At 37.7% G+C, this 15,908-nt stretch overlaps 1 protein-coding gene across 7 annotated transcripts; it reads right to left on the reverse strand.

Moving 5' to 3' along the window:
• Positions 1-1,963: 1,963 nt before the first annotated feature.
• Positions 1,964-13,824, reverse strand: MTRF1L (mitochondrial translation release factor 1 like). 7 transcript variants are annotated; one of them, XM_045805384.2, is made up of 7 exons: positions 13,479-13,787; positions 9,046-9,125; positions 6,981-7,164; positions 6,330-6,493; positions 4,812-4,929; positions 3,368-3,504; positions 1,964-2,343 (listed from the first exon to the last, which is right to left on the reverse strand). In XM_045805384.2, the coding sequence occupies exons 1-7, from the start codon at positions 13,735-13,737 to the stop codon at positions 2,143-2,145; spliced, it is 1,143 nt and encodes a 380-aa protein (XP_045661340.1). In that variant the 5' UTR covers positions 13,738-13,787; the 3' UTR covers positions 1,964-2,142. The 7 variants fall into 7 exon arrangements, 4 of the variants coding, with proteins under 4 accessions (XP_045661340.1, XP_087721721.1, XP_087721720.1 ...); XR_015726147.1 differs by lacking the exon at positions 1,964-2,343 and adding an exon at positions 3,975-4,680 and having other exon boundaries at positions 3,370-3,593; positions 13,479-13,791; XR_015726148.1 differs by lacking the exon at positions 4,812-4,929 and having other exon boundaries at positions 2,205-2,343; positions 13,479-13,791.
• Positions 13,825-15,908: the final 2,084 nt, after the last annotated feature.

Raw genomic sequence — 15,908 nt, forward strand, 5'->3', positions numbered from 1 at the left:
GGAGCACACACACACCCTGGGAGAACAATGGGGTGTCTCCTGTTTATCAAGTACAGTAAGTACTTAAGTACTCAGTGTTGCCCTCAACACCAAGAGGTCTTTTACAGCTGTGCAGCCTCAAGCAGACATTCCCAGGCTTCCTTCCCCTTTAGGCCCCAGTTCTCTGGAGTCTGTCTTCTCACAAAAGAGCTAATCATAACCAGAAATTCCATGGTAAATAAGAGCCACTGAACTTCTTTTAAATCTGATGAAAAAATACTGATAAAGATTATGCCGATTCAGCTTTAAGCTCACTTTAAACAGTAATTCTCCTTTCACAAATGTGAAGTCATTTGTCTCATCTGTCAGTGTATTTTAGAGAATCTAATACATCTCAGCACATCAGTGCATTCAAACCTGACTTATTTAGTATACATTTTCATGAGGAAAGGGAGTATGCGAAACTAGCTGAGTCTTAAGCTCTAACTTCCGGTTTGTAGGAAGTACTGGGACTTGAGGAACAAGTTAAATGACACCATTGTAGCCTGATCTTCTGAAATGAAAATTCAGTGCAAGGTCATGGAAAAAAGGGGTGGCAGCTGGCAGGGCTGTTCTAGACTTAAACAATGTAACCACCAGATTCCATGTGTGATTCTTAGTTGGGGCCTGGTCTGAAGAAGCCAGTTAAGGCATGTGGGGAGAATTTGAGGGTATTTGAATTGGGTACTTGGAAGACACTTCAAGACATTAGGGAATTACTGTTAATTTCGTGTGATAGTAAATGATTACGGAAAATAATGTCCTTATTTTTAACAATGCAAGTGGAAATATTTTAAAATATTTTTAACTTCTAACATCAAGAAAATATGAAAACATATCAATTATTGAAATTAGGTAATGCATATGGGTGTTTGTGCTAGTTACCAAATTGTTGCCTCTTGGCAACAAATTTACCCATCATTGCCCTACTTTGTGATACCACAGCTGGACCTGTCCTTCGGTACCATGTTAAGCTTTGTCAGTAGGGGGTGGTGGAGGGACATGTAGGAGGAAGGGGCTTCTCTTCTTGTTTCTCAGGGTGTTCCTGGATCATGTGTTAACAGGGTGCCAAGATATTTAGTCCACATTACTCTGGATGTTTCTCAAGGGTGTTTTTGGATGAAATTAACATTTAAATCAGTGAACTTTTGAGTAAAGCAGAATGCCCTTCATAATGTGGATGGTTTCATCCAAACAGTTGAAGGCCTGAAGAAGACTGGCCTCCCCTGAGCAAGAGAGAATTCTCCAAGCAGACTGCTTTTGGATTAGAACTGCAGCATCAGTTCCCCTGACTCTCCAGTCGGCTTGGTCTCATTGCAGATTTTTGGACTTGTCAGCCTCCATAAGTCATATCTGCCAATTCCTCCTAGTAAGTCTCACACGCATCCTATTGATTCTGTTTCTCTAGAGAATCCTGACTAATGCAGATACAAACTGATGCTTAACCCTCCAGCAAGTTTTGCTGACACGCTGGTGGGAGGCTGCTTGCTTACCATTCCACAGGGTTTAAGGTTCTGTTTGCAAGGCCTGATCTACCACCACCTGCAGACCAGCTCTGGCCCAGGGCAGCCCAGGGCACTTTTCTGTTAAGTAGGCCAAAGCCATGCTCTCTCCCCTTCCAAAGGTGTTCTTCCTTTGGGTACTCTTTCTCAGTCCTAGTGTATGAGTTTGCTCTTATCCCCTAATAGCTTATCCTGTTATCAGTTAAAAATTCTTTGTTACCAAAATTATCCCTGTTCAAATTCATGGTATGGTTTCTGTTTCTTACTTGGACTTTGACTAATATAGTATTTATTATCATATTACTATTATTTTATGTTTGAGGTTTTTCATTAGTTAAACCAAATTTGTGATCATTTATTAAACATTTTACATAAAACAAAGTACTGTTTTTGTTTGTGTAGTTCTCATAGGAAGAGTCCAAAATATATAACCAGAGTCATGATTGTATTGTGTATTTTTTTACTGATACACTGAGAAGATTTATATAAATTATGTCTTAAAAATACACACATTACTTACAGCTGACTTAACTCATGTTTTTTAAGAGAATACTAGTGAGTATTTACACACAATGTAATTTGTAAGTTTTCATAAGCTGTAAAAGTCTCATAATAAATCAATTTAAGCTTTTTTGGAAATAATTTCTACTAAAGATTCATAATCAGCATAGTCCTTCAAGGACTGTACAAGTTCATCCAATAGATACTCCCCTTGCATAAAAGTTTCAAGATCATGAAGTGACTTGTTTATTCTGTGATCTGTGACCCGGTTCTGTGGAAAATTGTATGTTCTTATTTTCTCTGACCTTCCTTTAGTTCCAACCTATATAAAAAGATATGAGATACAGTTAGATATAGGTTTAGGCAACTAAACCTATAAATTTAACTTACCTGGAGATTAAGCTCTGGATTTATAATTTGAAACACAATGTAAGAACCAAGTTTTATTTTTTTTTTTTTTTTTTTTTTAAAGATTTTATTTATTTATTTGACAGAGATAGAGACAGCCAGCGAGAGAGGGAACACAAGCAGGAAGAGCGGGAGAGGAAGAAGCAGGCTCATAGCAGAGGAGCCTGATGTGGGGCTCGATCCCAGAACGCCGGGATCACGCCCTGAGCCGAAGGCAGACGCTTAACCGCTGTGCCACCCAGGCGCCCCAAGAACCAAGTTTTAAACATTCTGAATCCTCAAATAACACAGGAACATAATAGAAAAAAAAAGAATACTGGCATTAAAGGCTGACAAATTTGTAGCATTTGATCCTCTTCCTGCCATTTCAATGCTCTATGACTTCAGGCACTTATTTCAATTTTAAACTTTAGTTTCCATATCCATAAAATACAAACAAATAATACCTACCACACCCTGATGATGTATACATACAACCTAGCACAGAGATGGTATTCAAATGGTAGCTAAATATATATACATATGTAAGATCTCTGTGAATTAATCTGATCATTTTCAGTGATGACACAGTGATAAATTCCCATAAGAAGAAATTAATAAAGGGCTTTGTAATTATAAAATCAAATACCAAACAGGAAGAAAGTAAGTTCAATTTGCTTTCCAACTTCCATAACTTTCAAAGGATTAAAAAATGGGGAGTATCATTTTTTAGTATCCTTTTTTAGTAACTTTGATTAAAAGTCTGAAAGAAACAAGCCCTTGAATATAGAAACCAGGGCAGAGATTTAAAATTACTACAAAGCAAATATAACCCTAGGTTGAGCTACTTGAACTCTTTCCTTATTTTAACCAATACACTGAAACAATTTTAACATGTATAAAAACTGGGTTATCTAAAAATATTTTTATCCTTCAGAACATCTTAAATCCAGTTTTACCTGAATCTTTCTAGCACTGTATCTTTTACTTGTTTCTTCTTCTAGATACATGCTGTACAGTTTTGCACGTAGCTTTTTCATAGCCATCTCTCTGTTTTTCAGTTGAGATCTCTCTTGTTGGCATTCAGAAACAACACCTGAATAGTGTTATGAGAATTATTAAAGAGTTTTAATAGGAAAATCTTCATTTATTATCAAGGAATACTCCTTTTCCTTTGTCTTCTTCCTTTATGAGGAGAAAAAACAACTCTAATAAAAAAGGCAGACTATTAACAACTTTTATAGAGTTCTCAGAAAACTAAAAATTGAAGCTTGAGCTACAGTGCAAAATTCATTCATATTGAAGGCAGACATACTGAGCAATAAGCACTAATCATTTAATATGGATTATTTTCCCATACCCTTAGCTAGCCACCGTAATTTTTAAAATAATTAGTCATCACAGAACAAAGTTAATCCTACTACCAGAGATAGTCACTATTCATATTTTTATGAGGATTTTCATCCATTTTTTTCCTACTCCTGTTTACATACTATGTATTACATAGACATCATCCTAAAAGTTTAACTCGAGGATTTCCTCGTATTTGAAAAAACAAAAACCTACCAGTCTGCTCCTGTAAACCACTGCTGATCCATGGGAATTATCCTTCTTTGAGACTGGTCACAGTAAGAGATTCTTGTATTCTTTCTAGGTAACTGAGGTTTGCTATCCATATGCTTTATCACATGTAAATCACTGCAGTGAAGACTGTAAAGCACACTTAGTTCTCCCTGATAGTATACTGAAGACTTGAGAAATATTTAGATATAGCTCCATTGGCTATCTACAGTCAGAACTGCTGGAAGTTTGTGGGTGGACTTCATGGAGAAGCAGGCCTGGAAGTTAAGTGCAGCACTTTGCAGGTGAGCATGTTTCTGGGGAGTGAATCTAAGCTTTCATTTTCTCAAAGGAGTCCATGTCCTCCTCCCTTCAAAGAAGGCTTAGAAACAGTGATTTAGAGCATTTTCTGATAAAGAAGAACCCATGATAATGACTTCATTCTGAGGATTATTTATTTATTAAGTAGGCTTCACACCAACAGGGGGCTTGAACTCACAACCCTGAGATCAAGAGTCACATGCTCTACCTGAGCCAGCCAGACACCCCGGATTTTCTAATAGTGATATTTACTAAGTATAAGCTTCAGGAAGCTACCTGAAAGGACTATCCACACCTTTTCTTCATGGTTACCAGTATAGAAATTCTCTGGGCTTAGATCCCTCCGTCTTCTTGACTTTGCATTTATCTTGCAGAGTTTCATTTAAGGACTCTAAATAAAGTATTTAATAATAATTCTTAGTAGTATATATTCTGGTAATTGAGGATCTATCACAGTGGAAAATTAGTCACGTTATTCAGAATTTGATTTCAAAGTTTTATGTTGAAGGGATAAGTGTGTACCTGTTGGAAGATGAACTATCCGGACAGCACTGTCTGTGGTATTTACATGCTGTCCTCCAGCTCCACTGGCTCGCTTAGTATCAATTCGCAAATCTTTCGGGTTAATCACCAGATTAATCTATACACAAGAGGAAATACTGGGATTTAAAAATATCAGATGTATATGAACTGTTCAAAGGCAAGAACTATCCGTTTACAAATACATGTCACATATAGAATTAGTATGAGATTAAGATGGTTTAGTTTTAAGAATATAAAGTAGCTGGAAGGACACCATTTTTAAAACGTCTATCTTTTAGAAGAGTGGTGGATCAAAATACAATACAAAACAAAAACAAGCCCACGAAATCCTCAAAAACTAGACTTCTCTAAATTACTCTCCCTTATCACATGAACAGAAGAACTTAGTTAATATTAGAAATGGGAATATAGGAACTAATGTGAGCTTTTGTGGATTATTTCTGAGTTCAAAAGACTTAACATGGGAAAAAAAAATGCTAGCTTAAGAACTATGGGAAGGCTTATTTTGTTTAATTTAAATTTTTTTAAAGGTTTTATTTATTTATTTGACAGAGATAGAGACAGCCAACAAGAGAGGAAACACAAGCAGGGGGAGTGGGAGGAGCCCGCAGGCTTCCAGCGGAGGAGCCCGATGTGGGGCTCGATCCCAGTATGCTGGGATCACGCCCTGAGCCGAAGGCAGACGCTTAACGACTAAGCCGCCCAGGCGCCCCAATTTTGTTTAATTTTAAATAAAGGAGGACTTAAGCATATGTGGAGGCAGAGGAGAGGCATAAGGAAACGGCACAGGGCAAAGCCAAGAAGTCATACACTGGGATCCGACATCAGCATGATGCTGGGAGTCACCGTCTAGAGCACTAGATTTAAAAACCTCTGTTTCATGAACAGCTGTGGACCCTCTGTGACATGTCTGCAACCCTGGCAGCAGGTTTCCTACCATTCATAGGCCCTCAGTGTCTCCCTACGTGGCTCCTTCGTATGGTTGCTAGAAGCGTTAAATATGGACTTCAGCCCATCTTTTCCTGGAAACTACTTCTGTCTCCAATTTTAGTGTGATTGGGTTATGAAGCAGCAATTCTGTTAAGCAGTTAGTTACCCTTGTTAAAACAGGATTCTTACTATTAACACTCTGGGACAGTCAGACAAAGCAAAAATTGTTATGAAAGTAATTAGTATTAAACCCTATTTAAAGTAGGTTAATAATGTTTCTCCTATAGAGATGATCTCAGAATAGCTACTGTAAGCTTAGTGGTGGAGAAAAATTAATAAGTAGTGCAACATTAGTTTCTTTATACATCTTTAATTGTTACCATCTATTGTGAAATCATACTTTCTGGACCTAGGTAAGAGATTCTCCAAAAAACCCAAAATACGAGAGGAAGGCCAAAGGATAAGAAATTTAGTACTGAATTATCAGTTCAGTAAAGTGAGTTGTTACTCTGGGGGCAAAGCACTGTGCTGGGCCCAGGATTGCAAGGAGAGACAGTGACGCCTTACCTCAGTTGGTTGGGGTAAGATTGCTACAGTCATGGTGCTAGTATGGATGCGGCCTTGCTTCTCTGTCTTTGGCACTCTTTGTACTCTGTGCACACCTCCTTCAAATTTCATGTGCTTATAGGCTTCTAAACCCCCAATGCTGGCAGATGCATGTCTAAGGCCACCTTGAAAATATCAGAAAATGGAATTATTATTCTTGTGATTTATAAACAATTAACAAAACTTTCACCATCTTGAAATATATTTAAAAGAGCTACGAAACAAGAGAAGCATACAGAATGTAAAACATTGAAAAACCTTAGCAAGTCCATGATATTCAGTGTTTTAATATTTAATAGCTTTATTGCTAATAAACACTAAAAGCATTTATGGTATTAATGAACTGATTTAATAACATGTCTAAAAGACCACTTTTAAAAGATCATTAATCATTCAATGGTGAGTAGTGAATGACTAACATTTTATAGGCCTCTTCAAAATTGGTATATTTGCATTCAAAATTATTAAGTAAATAATGAGCATAAAATCAGGTAAGCTTCCTTATCAATACATTCTAAAGAATAGTCATGGTCTTTCCAACCCTTCTCCTAGGACACATGTAGATAAACTAAATTTGTACTTTTCCCAAAACGAAGTAAACAGTTTACTGACCTATTTCACTTGGAAAATATTCCAGGGTTTCAAAATGCCATCTTTTAAATGCAGCATATTGCTGATACATATCAAACATCTCTGAAGTAAACAACATTGCCTCCTGACCCCCAACTCCTGCAGTTACCTCCAGGATCAAATCATTTGCATCTGTTTCTTCTGAGGGAACCAAAAGTAAGATAATCTGTAAATACAAAAATATCACCCCTCCTATAATTAGGAATTATTTAAAACTTAACAAGAAATAAAACTAAATGATTAGATGCAGGATTTTAAATATTCAATTTACTTAAAGTTTCTCTAAGCAAACAATATTGCTGATTGCTCTTTGAGTATCTTGCCAATAAGAACCATATAGTACTGCATAACTTCTATAAAACATTAGTTGTAACAACTGTATTATAAATGCTGTAAGGTCCAGCTGAAACTTACATTGCATTGCATTGTTTTGTTTCTTTTTGGTGTTCATGTATAATTTTATGTCAGTTCTCTATTCAGTGAATAATTAAGAGTTTGTTGTGAGTAGGAACTATATTGTGTGTAGAATGCAAAAGAAGATTCTAACTCTATCCTTTTGAAATCTATAGCCTAGTACAGCAGAAAAGAAAAAACAGCTTCTTTAATTTGGAAGAGAAATTTGTAATTTTGGAACTGAAAAGACTCTAAAAAATGATATATCTTCTGGTCCACTTCCCTCATTTTACATGTAAAGGAGAATGAGGTTAACAGAGACTAAATGACTTGCTAAAGGGAAAAGTGTTTGTAGGCAAAGCAGGCATGAGAATGCAAATCTTCCTGCCCCAATCAGTTCTCCTTATGCTAGGATATATCTTTCACCCTTCAGTATGTACTAATTCAGGGGACACAGAATAAAACTTGCTTAGGTGAATTAAGTAAGAAAAGCTACCAACATTTACTGGTCCCTTAATATATGACAGGCACTCTGCTAAGCATTTTATATACTTTAATTCTTAAATCAATCTTGGGAAGATTTTAACAGATCTACTTAAGATGTGAAAACTGAGTTTTAACCAAGCATAGCTTAGTTGAGTAATCTAGCCCCCAAAAACATACTACTAGAAAGTGGAAGAACTAGAACTTGAACCCAGATCTGCCTGAATTTTGAAATATCACACTTCATGTTGGTTGGGACTTATAGTTGTTACTACTTTTCCATCTCTCTAGCCTATGCCAATACAACATGATCATTCAAATCCTGAGTAAATGATTGAATTTATATGTTTGTTAATTACTAGTCAATGAACAGAAACCTTCAATACGTATGTCCTTTTATTTCACAAAAAATTAGAAAATGGGTAGAAGGCAAGTTACGTCAGACTTTTCACTTCATAGTGGAACTTTCCCTCTGGAATGGGTGGTAAGGACATTAACTTTTGATGAGTCCATATCTGACTAGATAAAAGACAGAATCTTTAAATTAAGCTCCTCCTTCTCTGGGCTCCTTCCTTACCTTGCCACATCCTTTTACTCATATCCTCAGACATAACTATTGTAAATCTTCAAGCTCTGGTTTCCAGAATGAGCAAAGAGTGGTTCTAATTTAATATAATGGTTACTCTTCATCTAATGCCTATCAATTCTCCTAGATATAAAACCAAAGTCCTACAATTCAGTTCTAAAAGCCCAGGAGCCCTCTCTAGGTCTGGCACTCTAATGGTGCCAGAGACACAAAGGTAAAGAAATATTCCTGCTGCCAAGGAGCTCACCATCTACCACTGCTCCATAACCTCTTTACCCATCATCTACCCCCACCCTCACCTCTCTTAAAAAACCGAAAGGGGCAGAAATATAATACTGGTATTTATTTCATTGCTTTTCTGAAAAATCCTGTCAATGTGATAGTCACCTTTTTTTCCACAGCTCTCCAATCCTTTTGGTAAGATAAAAATAGCACCACATGGAGTATGCTTTTTCCTGCTTTAAAAAAGTTTATAATTCTAAGTACTAATAAGCTACTTAGTTCTTGAGTTGTTTTTATAAACTTCTAATAAAATTCATTAGACGTAATAGCAGAAATGCTTTATTCTTTGCACAGATACCATACCTGATGCTTCAACTGAGTGATTTCTTCTTGACATGAGGTTATTTCATTCTCTGCAAGTTTCCTTAAGTCTTCATTTTCATCTGCGAAAATAAAGCAGTAGGTTAAGTTTTCCTTAATGTCAAATTGCCAACAGAATTTCAGGTCATTATTTTATTATTATTGCAGCTGAAGGGAAAAATAAAATGTCTTTCTTGTCCTTTTAATAACTGCCATTAATTAAAAGTAGCATTTTATGCATTAGTTTTTATTAGCATGTAACTTAAAATGTTTTTCCTGATGACAGAATTATAAGTAAAATAAAAATAAGAATCTACAAAAAAATAAAGAAGCTATTAACTATTCTATAATTCTACCTCCATGAAATATTCATATTAACAAATAAATGCTTTTAGTTTTCCAACTTAGACTATACACTAACAAATACATTGAGTAGTTAAACCAGAAGGGGAATAGAAGATTCCATCAGTTAAACCACAACTGAATTAAAAAACAGAAAGTTATTTATTGTCTCTTTAACAAATATTTCATTAATATAAAATAAATATCGATCCAAGCATTTAGATCCTGCCTCATGTTCACAGTATTCCCCCCGCAACTCGCTTTACTCTCTTACTTCGAGTTTTCATTTTTACCTTACAAAATATACCTTCTCATCCCTCTATCCTAAGGACAACATGCAACCTACAGAAAGGAGAGAAGAGAAATTTTTTTAGCTCTTACACATAGCTCTCTTTGTTGAGCTCACTTTGGTGGAAGATCGGACTGTTCCAAAGTATCAGTTTGTATGTTTGTTCATTTATGAAGATCCAACTATGCTGGGAATTAGAGATAATAATATGTAAGACCTGCTCTCAAGGCAGGGTTTTAGATAATTTTAGTTTCTTTCTATTTTTCTAGGGGAGAAAAACTCACAAAGGGTAACAACCTAAAATACTAGGTGATTAAATATTAAAATGGTAGCACACTAAAAGATTGTTTTGTGTTTATTTTGGGGATGGGCAGAAAACAGAAAGAAGCATTAACTCAAGGAGAGGTAACAACACAAACAGTGAGATAAGCAACAATGGGAAGTGTTGGTGGAAAGGCAGGAAATTATTCTGGCAAGAATTTGGCACGGAAGATATTTTGTGAAATGGCAAATGTGTTGAAGTGGAAAAATGAATTCTAGTCCTAGTTCAACCACTAAGGTTCTCTTAGGCCAACATATACAATTTCTCTGAGTCTCCATTATCTTGAGAAAAATGAAGGAGCTGGGCTGGATGACCTCTAAGGTGCCCTTCAATTCTGAAATGCAGTTCTTCTATAAGGCTAAGGAGATTGGAATTAAAGTCTAGAAGTAATTTAATTTTAATACTGCATTTTATTTATTAACCCAGTATACCCAAAACATTATCATTTCAACATGTACTTTAAAAATATTAAAAATTATTTTTCATATTAGGTCTTTGAAATCTGTTATTTTATCCTTATAGTAATCTCAATATAGCTACATTACAGGTGCTCATCAGCCATATGTGGCTAATGGCTCTAGAGGGTTTAAACTGAGTAGTTATTCCTAGGCAATGGAAATACACTAGTTTTTTCTCAATCAGTATTACTAATCAACATGTTTACTAGGCACCTATCACAGGTAAAAGGGTCTTTTTCTCTTCAACCTTTCACGTACCCACTTGTCACGCCCTCTTTTCCTACCCAAACTTCTGGAGATTAAATGCCATGTTTATTATTTCTCTTGTTAATTCTCATTTACTTCTCAATTTCTTACACTGGATTTCATCATTTTAATAACACCATTTTTATTAAAATCACCCATGACGAAATTGCCAAATCTAAATGCTTATTTCAGTGTGAGCTGAAAAGGTGAGCCCCTTTTAAGTCAGGTATCAACAATTCCTTACTTGAAATTTTAGTTGGTTTTTATGGCTTCATTTACCTTGTTCAACGTCCCAAAGGTCTGCCTGTTCTTTCTTGATCTTTTATAACTTCCTCCTCTGCTTGCTCCTCAAATACTATGCATTTCTGCCTTTGTTAGTGTCTTATTTCTATCTCTACAAATTCTTCCTGAGTACTCTCATCTGCTTCCAAGCTTTAATTTATCAAGTATATGCTGAGAGTTCTCATATGATTATTCAGGCGCAGTTTTTCTCCTAAGCCAGTTTTTTTCTCCTAGACCATGATCTTTATCTGAATTTCTTTATCTGAATGTCCTTTTAGGTACTCCTAGTTTAATATGGCTGCCTGCTCAGTGCAAAACATCTTTCTCCTAAAATTTACCCAACTTTTATACTCACATCTTAATTAACAGTACCACTCATATTCTGAACCCAGAAGCTTAAGATTTTTTCTTAGAATTCTGGCTCTTCTTCACCCTTCTCAGGACATAACCCCCCAAATCCAGACTATTAGAACGTCTTGTTAGTGAGGTCCCTGCCTACCACCACCTTTTCCTTGGACTGTTTTAACAGTCTCCTCACTAGCCTGTCAGCCCCTGGGGTCCCTGGAGAACACTCCCAATCCATCCTCAACTCTGAGGCCAACATTAATTTTTCTTTAAAAAGATGTCACTTCTCTGCTTAAAAACATGTGCTAACTTCCCACAGTCTGTAAGAACAAATCCAATTTCTTTGTCAGGAAGGGTTCTTAACTGTCTTTCTGGTTTCAAGTTTCTATTACATTATTGACAACCCACACCTACTCTACGCTCCTGCTATATTCTAATCTTCCAATTTGGTACTTTCTTCTTGGGGGTCACCTCTGCCTTCAGTCTCCTCTTGTGCTGTCGGGCAACCTCCTATATTTCCTTCAAGATTCATTTAAATGCCACCTTTTGCTTTTTATAACATTGCTCTTTATTGCAGAAATTAAAATAAGCACTTATCCACTTATATTTTTACCTCTTAAACATTGCTGCTCTTCACTAGGCTGTAAGCTGAAGAGTAGTTCCATATTTTTCCGGTAATTAGTGGTGTCTGACATAAAGTAAGAACTCAGGAGTTGCTGAATGACATTTTCTATCGTTATATAAAGGTGAGTTGTGTTCTGCCAGTAACAATTTTCTAACATTCTGTTTACTTCTCTGCAGCTTGATTTTTAAAATATTTAAACCTTAAATCCTCTTGATTTTTAAACTTGGCTTAAGCTATGAAACCAGTTTAATTTTTCCCAAAAATATTTTTCCCAATATGGTTAATTAATTCTTTTTTTCACTTCTGGGCATCTACTTTTGCTCTTAAGTCACTTAATTTAGATGCTCCTTAACTCTCTATTGCATTAGTTTTCTGTTTTCCATGGCATCTGCAATCTCGTTCCAGGTTGACTTCGAAACTACCACAAATCAAGCTTTTTAAGCAAGAAAGCCATTTCTGTCATTCACTCCCCAAATGAAAACGTCCACTGGCTCCCTTCTGCCAACAGGATAAAATCAACCTTTTTAGATTAGTATTTCACACCCCCACCCTTATAAAATGTTTCAACCTGCCACTCTCCATAACCTTTCCTCTTCCTTGGTTAACAGACTACAGTGATTAAAACCATAAGATTTGGAGTCAGTCCAATCCAAACTCCATTCCTTAAAAGCTGTTTAGTCTGAGCAGTTATTTTACCTCTATGCCTCATGTTCCTCTTCTAGAACATGAAGCTAATAGCACCTACTTCATAGTTTGATATGTGACTGGATGAGTTAATACATAAAAATAGTTAAGCAAAGCCTAGAGTATGGTAAAAGATCAGTAAAGTTTAAACTACTATTAATATCCTCTAATAGTGGACCTTTATCCCTGCACAAGGCCTTTCCAACAAGTTCTTGCTCTCCCTAGGTGTCTGTTCAGATATGTTCTCACTTTTCAGCTGTAATAGGAATTTTCTCTCCCTGAATACACTTTGACGCTCTCTAGAGCCATGCTAGCCAAAGTGCGGTCCACGGGAGCTTGTAGAAATGCAGAAACTTACGACCCATCCATGTTTGAATGCACACTAAATCACTGAGGTAACTTGTTAAAAACGCCTATTTCTAGGTCTCAGATTCTGAGTCCAAAGTTTGGCTTTAGCAGGCACCTCTCTAGGCACTATCGCAGGTCTCTTTGCCAACTCTGAGAAACACTGCTCTCAAGCCCGTAACAGAAACAGTCCCTTACTTGTCCTTGGTGAGCTAACTAACGATCTTCTGCCAGACAGGAGGCAATCAATAAACTTAAATTCTGTAAAAGGGGGCGGAGCATTGTATCAAGGGAACAGAAGGTTCAAACTGGAATGGATGGGATGAGAATGCACACAACGATGGCTTGACCTCTGATCCCAAACCAAAAAGGGTTGCAACCGAGTAAAGAACTTCTAACTCGGGGAGGTGTGAACACCTGACCAGCGGCAGACTGGGGAAAGCAAACGGAGAGTCAAGAATCTGCTTTGAATCCCGTGTCCCTGGGCCCGGCCCTCACCGTGTAGCAAGTGCTCGGTCTCCTGCAGCTCCTGCTCCTTCTCGCTTAGCAGTTTGGCCGCCGCCAGCAGCTCAGACCCCCTGACCTGCAACTGGGCTTCAGATCCTGCCTGGCGCTCCAGGAAGGTCCGCAAGGGCCCGCCGCGGGCGAACAGCTCCTCCAGCGGTAGGCTACCGCAGTTTAGGTGCCGGCGGGCCGGGCTGACAACCTGACGGGCCCACAAGAACCGAGCAGCACTCCGCAGAAGCTGGGACCGCATAGCTAAACTGCAACCACCGAAGTCGACCAGAGCCGGAAGTTTCGGACAGCGAATCTCGCGACACTGTGCGGAGTTCAGAAACCTGCGAGAACTGACCGTGCCCAGCCCAGCGCACGCGCCAGTTTTAAAGGGCCTCTCGAAAGCCTCTGTGGGAACTTCCTGGCAAGCATTTAAACGCCGTATTATTCGCGGAGGCCAGAAGGGGGCGGAGCAGGAAGTGATCCGAGTGGGTCCGGGAGATTCCCGGGCACATTTAGAAGCTGGGTGGGAAACGTCTTCTTGAATGTACCCCGGCGGTGTGGTGGGCAGGAAGCGGGATGCTGAAGGTTGCCACTCGGTTTTCTGATGTCGAGGACTTATTTCCCAAGCACTGAATGAGGATCTCGAGTACCGCAGTGGAGGGCAGTGTAGTTCGCTAGAGGGATTGAGGAGGACACAGCCACGGAAGTCCTCTCCAGTACCAGCCTGGCTTTTCGTCTCCAGGAGTGATTTGTAGGATGGTCATCGGTGTGTGTACGTGTGTTTGCTCCTCTTCCTTTTTCCCGCTCATGCCTCTTTTCGAAGCTGGGTAAGGCGCGTCTAAATGAGGACGAGACTAGTGTACTCGAAGGCAACCAGGAGAGTGATCTCCCCAAATCTGCTTTCCTGCCTTTATGTGCCACGAATTTACTTGCTTGCAAACGACTTCCTTCCTCACCGAGTCTCCTGCCCGTCCATTCTCACTCCGAGTTATCGTTATCTACTTTTAAAAGAGATTGAGTGATTCCCTGTTCCAATAAACCACAGCGCAGCAGAGCCTTCAGAGTCCCGCCTTTGGTAGCCCAACCTCCATCTCCCTCCAAAAACCTTGAGATAGCGGATTAGTGCCACGGTTACTGAGGTTTATTGGTATAACGCTTTGCATTTTTTCAAAAGAGCTTTTCACAACCCACCAGAGGGGTGGATATGAGGGTATAAATATAACCAAGACAGTCCTGGGAATGCCAGGGCTGACTCACTCTGGGAACTCCCACTGGTTTGCGCAGGGTGTACTAAATGTTTTAACTGTTGAGAGAGCTGAAATACTGAAAACTTGCAATTTGTTTTTTAAAGAATCAAATGGTAAATACGGGAGCCCTTGGCAAGGTTAAGTCATCCTTAAGTCGTCTAATCAAAACTACTGAGGTTAGGTATAAAATTCTCGTAAGATGAGCTTGCATTGTCTCTATTCATTCCTTACTAATGCAAAGTGGAGGAATGACTTGACTCTCCACATTATATAGAGCAAAAATAGGTTTTGCTACTTAAAAGCTCCAAATGATTACCTCAACTATTCGTTTCACTTTCCGTATTCAAGCCACACTACTTTGTAAAATTGTTTTTCTTTAAGATAGTGGTTGAAACCCATTTTATTTTAATTCTGATCCGAGTGTAGAACAGGAGTATCAGGTCGTTATTTATCCTTATTAGAATCAGCTATTTCGCAAGTCTACACTCTGAATTTTTTTAAACCATGGAAATGGGTGGGAGTCATTTGAACTCAGTATGATAAATCTCTAAGCTGAATTCTCAAGTCATTTCAAGAATATACTTTATTATTTATAAAAGGTGAAAAAATGTGAGCAGCAATAACTTTATGGAATGCTGTAGAGAATCCAGCCAGAAATTATTATATTCCCTAAGATGCATAAGCAATTTAAGTAATGTAAGTTAGTGTACCTTTTACTCCTATAGTGTTACACCAATGAGGAAACAGTAACTTGTCTAAGGATACATTGGTGAATTCTTTATTAATTCAAAACATTTTTAAAAAGTGTAATGCATGTGCATTTTACAATAATATTTATAGGTTTCCACAATATAGTTTAATGAAAATAACTGTAGCTTGATTTACTTCGAAAACTCAAAACAAATAGTTTGAGACTTCTGAATTTCCTTACATTGTTGTCATGCTCAAATTCTATTATTACATATTGAAGATTCTAGCATTTTCAGGAAATCTACTATTTGTACATAGGTAAAATGATAAAATAGATTCTCAAGGACGGGGAAATAAAAACCCAAAACAACTTAAATTGGAGGAAAAATAATCTAGATTATCTATTCAATTTATAAGTACCTACAGTTATTCTGACATTGCAAAATAACCAAGCATGTGTCTCAAGTTGCATTCATGCATTCAAAACTCCTTT

The sequence above is a fragment of the Ursus americanus genome, chromosome 11 (assembly GCF_024610735.1).
Source record: "Ursus americanus isolate L20-20 chromosome 11, mUrsAme1.1.p, whole genome shotgun sequence".
In the NCBI taxonomy this organism is placed as follows: Eukaryota; Metazoa; Chordata; class Mammalia; order Carnivora; family Ursidae; genus Ursus; species Ursus americanus.

Coding starts and splice junctions, on each gene's coding strand:
- MTRF1L (XM_045805384.2), bottom strand. CDS start 13,737: ATGCGGTCCCAGCTTCTGCGGAGTGCTGCTCGGTTCTTGTGGGCCCGT. Junction 3,505..4,811: donor GATAGTTCATCTTCCAACAG/GTACACACTTAT, acceptor AACACTATTCAG/GTGTTGTTTCTGAATGCCAA. Junction 2,344..3,367: donor ACAGTGCTAGAAAGATTCAG/GTAAAACTGGAT, acceptor CTTTTTATATAG/GTTGGAACTAAAGGAAGGTC.